General features: G+C 53.7%; 1 protein-coding gene across 1 annotated transcript; it reads right to left on the bottom strand.

The window, feature by feature from the left end:
• Positions 1-232: 232 nt before the first annotated feature.
• LOC123058502 (probable purine permease 4) lies at positions 233-1,741 on the bottom strand. Its single transcript, XM_044481218.1, has one exon. The coding sequence runs from the start codon at positions 1,681-1,683 to the stop codon at positions 532-534; it is 1,152 nt and encodes a 383-aa protein (XP_044337153.1). The 5' UTR covers positions 1,684-1,741; the 3' UTR covers positions 233-531.
• Between the last annotated feature and the right edge of the window lie 2,950 nt (positions 1,742-4,691).

Genomic DNA, 4,691 nt, shown 5'->3' on the forward strand with positions numbered 1-4,691 from the left:
AATGTGCACGGCAACGGTCACATTCCACAATGACACAAGCATATACATATATAAATTGTGGTTGTGCCAGATAAATTGTTGACGCATGTACACAAAACAAGGCAACATTTGGAGCAGTCCAGCCGAGGAATATTTCTCTCTTCTGTTAGAAGATCACCGATTAGGCTCTAAAGGAACCAACATTTTGTGAAGATTGTTAGTCCATGTTACCATCACATAAGGTAGCATTCCATCATCAAACATCCTTCCATTTCGTCCATCGAAACATTATAGCAAACATTAAACCTTTCAAACAAGCAACCATCAAACCACAATCACCAACCTCATGGATCGCTATGTACACAACCTAGCTTTGTCTCTTGTGACACCCATGCATGTCTAATTTATGTGCCACGCATGCATGCATTGTGCAACTAGACTTTTTTTCTTCTTAGAAATAGGTGCAATTAGACTAGATGTACTTCCTTTGAGATTTGTTCCCCCCGGCCCATGTTCCGGATGCTAAAGCTCTAAAAATGAAAAGAGGTTAGATCAAACGGTTTCAACTGCACCCCCTCCCTCACCAACGTCGCCACTTGTAACACTCTTGTCCGAGTCGCCTCCGGTGGACGCGGCGGCCACCTTACCGTCGCCTTCCTGCTGCTTCTGCCGCGTGCTGTACTCCCCGTACAGGTAGGAGGAGAATCCCCAGATGCAGAGGACGGTGGCGATGCCCTTCTCCGCGCCGAACGGATCGCGGAACACGACCACGCCGCCGATCACGTTGGCGGTGAGCACCGCGGTCATGCACACGCCGCTGTGCAGCGACGACGTGAGGTACACCATCCCGGCCGTGCCCATGAAGCAGGCCTGCCACGTCGCCACCAGCGCGGCCACCAGCACCCAGTACGCCGCCGGCGACTTGTCCCACCGCGCCAGCTCCTCGCCCCACCTGCCGGCCACGACCAGTCCGACCACCGCCAGCGCGGTCGCCGCGGCCTGCATGACCACCTGCACCTCCACCACCATCCGGAACCCGCCGGACACGGCCCTGCGGTACAGCAGCTCCATGACAGGCAGGTAGGCCGCGAAGAGCCCCGCCGCGCCCAGGGTCACCGCGAAGCCGATGAAGTACCTCGTCCGGCTCCCCCCGTCGGGCTGCTCAGCCGAGTCGGACGATCGCAGCGCCAGCAGCACGGAGCTGAGGGTGAGGAGCACGACGGCATTGAGGTTGGAGAAGGTTACGGGGTGGCGCACGATGACGGCGGCGAGCACGAGCGTGAACGCGAGCTGCGTCGACAGCAGCAGCGACGAGGTGGACACGGGCAGGTAGGACGAGCTGTAGGAGAAGAGCAGGTTGTTCACCCCCATGAGCACCCCGATGACTACGCACGCCATGAGCAACCGCCTCGTGAACCACGCGAACGGCCGGGGCTGCCCGGCGGGCCGGCCGGCGTAGACGGGCACGAGCAGCACCGGGAACCCGACCGACTGCACCAGCGTTGCCACCCACCGATCGCGGCCGCCGTGCGCGAAGTAGTAGCGGGACAGCAGGCTGGACGCCACGGAGCCGCCGAGCAGGGCAACGTAGTTGGCGCACAACAGCAGCCTCCTCCGTCTCGCCGCGCGCGCGCCATTGCTGGCGACGTCGGGAGCCGGCATGTCGAGGATCGCGGGCGGGGTGGAGGACGTGGTGATGGACATTGGCGAGTGAGATGGACTTGACTTGGCGCTGGGCTGGGGTGAGGTGAGGAGGGAAAGGGGTGGTGGTGGGGGAGTATTTAAGCGAGATAAGTGGGGGATTTGCGGGAGATTACGATCTTTTTTTAAGAGTGCGGAGGAGATTTACAAACCTTTTTGTGACGGGGGAGTAAAATAATGGAAGCCGAATAAATAGGCACCGGCAGACCGGATGTTTGTTAATTTGTTTGGATTGGATTTGTTATTCTCAACACAAATTCGAATATATGTCCTTCCCCTTGTTAATGCAAACTAGTAGTATATCATTACACTTTAAATGACACATCATTTTGTTCAACTTGAAGATAGAGCGCTTCTACCTTATATATTCCACATTTGCTCTTAACATACGACTAATTTTCAGATCAATTGTGTCGTCCTCAGCGAGGCATTGCCATGACTGTGCCGGGGACAGGGGCGCCGCGGTCGCAACGTCGCCTACATGGACGTGGCAGAGGGTTGACAGGTTCAGGGGAAGGGGGAAGGGGCAAACCGTTGAAGATAGTTCTAAACTTAGACCAAAACGAACTGGTGCAAGTAATCTTTTTCACTAAGTGATTGCTTAGACCTAAGCCTTTCAATTTTGAATGTCGCTATGATTCGGATAGAGCTCGAGCTCGAGATGGGGACGTGACGGCCAGCAAGGGCTCGATAGGACCTCGCCAGAGGCATGATGAGCAGTTCATCATGTTGTCGTCGTCGGAAAAGATGCCGGGGGGGAGGGGGGTCACAAAGAAGCTAGGTGTAGGGGGTGATTGCGCTCAAGGAGGATGAAGGTGTGCTGGCCATTGGATTTCAATCCAACAGTTTCGATAAAATTAATAGATTTTGAAATTTATGCCAGGCGATCGATACCTGACCAAACCCTATATAATCACATCATACTTTTCACCGGTGGCATGGGGCCTTTTTTTATACTCCCTCCGTCCGCGAATAAGTGTACATCTATCTTTTGTCTTAAGTCAACGTTTTAAAATTTCGACCAACTTTCTAGGGAAAAGTAAAAGCATTTATAGCACTAAATTAGTATCACTAGATCCGTTTTGAAATGTACTTTCATAATATACCAATTTGATGTCATATGTATTACTATTATTTTCTATGAAGTTGGTCAAAATTTTAAAATTTTGACTAAGACCAAAAGCTATATGTACACTTATTCGCGGACGGAGGGAGTATTTGATATAGCTCATCATTCACCAGGTGCGGGTTGATTAGGAGTTTAGGACCATGTTTGTGGCATTTTTTTGCGGGTGAATGTTTGTGGCATTTGCTCCGAGCCCGATTAGATGGCGTGGACATGATCTAGTACTGGACTAGAAGAACGAGGAAGCTCATGCGCAAGCAATTTGTAGCACATGATGCAGCGAACAAGATTATTCAGAGCTAACGTATTTTGGAACGACCAGGCAAGCTTTGAAATACCCTCACAAAATAAAAGAATTATGCTCGCATTTACTGCCAACGGCCCATGCATGTCACCACCGGCACGCGCGCCGGGCAGAAGACTCGCTCGGCCGTGTGCAGTGCAGGTTTCCGAAGGGTGCATGCGTAGCGTAGATACGGCGCGCACAGCACCGCGAGGCTCAAATCAGCTTCGCCATCGCCTGAATCCTCGGAGTGGTGTAGAGACTAGAGAGGTGAGGCTACGAAACGTCTCGGCTGTTTGCCGTGCAAAATGCTGACAAGCTGGCCCGGCCCCGCACACCTGTGGTGTACCGGATCCGTGCTCGGTGCTCCTACATCAGCGGGCCGGGAGGTGAGAAGGAAAAGGCTGCGCCGAACTGAGCGGGGGGCGCCTCCCTCCAGCTCCAGGTTCAAGGCCGAACCGCATGGATCGCCAGGGCCTCGTGGAATTGGCTTGGCTGGAGGAGACGAGACACGGTCATCTTGGTTCATGCCAACGCTTGTGGTGCTGCTGCATGTCATGTCATGCAAGCCGGGAGGCGGGAGTAAGCCTAGATCTCATGTGGGGGACGGGTATTTCTCATGTTGGTCATTCGATTCGGATGCATGGTGTCGTGGGCGGGGAAGAAGGGGGTGCTGTAGCCCACAGCTCTACCTCTACGGAAAGGAAGCATACAGATCAGACTAGCTAGCCCAAGAGTGCTCCCTCGTTCTCCCTTGCGCCCTCAACATTCAGACTTACTAATTCAGAGTGGATATGCACGAACTTAATACACGCTCTACTCCTACTCCGTAGCAGCTATACACTAGTCCCTCCCTTCTGACTGCATGGCATGGGCATGGCATGCATACACACGAACACGTCCACTAATTGCAACTGCAGGCTTACCAAAAATCAATGCTCTGACGGCCCCTACTAACCCTAGACGACAGCCAGCGCCTCTCCAATGCCATCCTACACAGCATGCAACAGAAAAGCAGCGCACGATCGCAGCAGGGCGGGCGGGCTGCGTGCGTACATATCCGCATCTGCATCTGCATCTGCGGTGCAGGGCCAGTTGGCATAGGAGCCTAGCTAGGAATGGTTGCGCCAATGCTAATCCGTACCCCTCGTCTTGGCCTCTTCATTTAACAGGGAACGCGCGCTGCATGTGCCGTGCCTCCTCGTTTGTGGCCTTTTCCATGGCCTCGTCTAGTCTGGCTCCACCCTTTTCCATCCATCTATGCATGTGATGTGAGCGAGCGAGCGAGCTCCGGGCCGGGACTCGTCTGGCTCGGCCCTTTTCCTGCCACATCGCCGGGCGCCCCATGTGTGCGGTGCCGATATAGTAGTGCCGGCCTTTCTGCATTTGTGTGCTCCGCCTTGACTGGGCTGTACTTCCTACTGGTACTTGTCATGGAGTCATTGGTGGACGTACTGCGCGGTGGTTGCTTGGATTGGATTGGATTCATCTGCATCGGGTTTTCTTCTCGACCTGCATCCATCGAATTCATTGCATTGCATGCACTCAGGTTTCAGACTTCGTATGGTCGTTTCAGCTTCAGATGCAGATAAGCTGGTACTG

The sequence above is a fragment of the Triticum aestivum genome, chromosome 3A, assembly GCF_018294505.1.
Source record: "Triticum aestivum cultivar Chinese Spring chromosome 3A, IWGSC CS RefSeq v2.1, whole genome shotgun sequence".
NCBI lineage: Eukaryota > Viridiplantae > Streptophyta > Magnoliopsida > Poales > Poaceae > Triticum > Triticum aestivum.

Excerpts from the sequence above, each read along its gene's own strand:
- LOC123058502 (XM_044481218.1), bottom strand. The coding sequence starts at position 1,683 with ATGTCCATCACCACGTCCTCCACCCCGCCCGCGATCCTCGACATGCCG.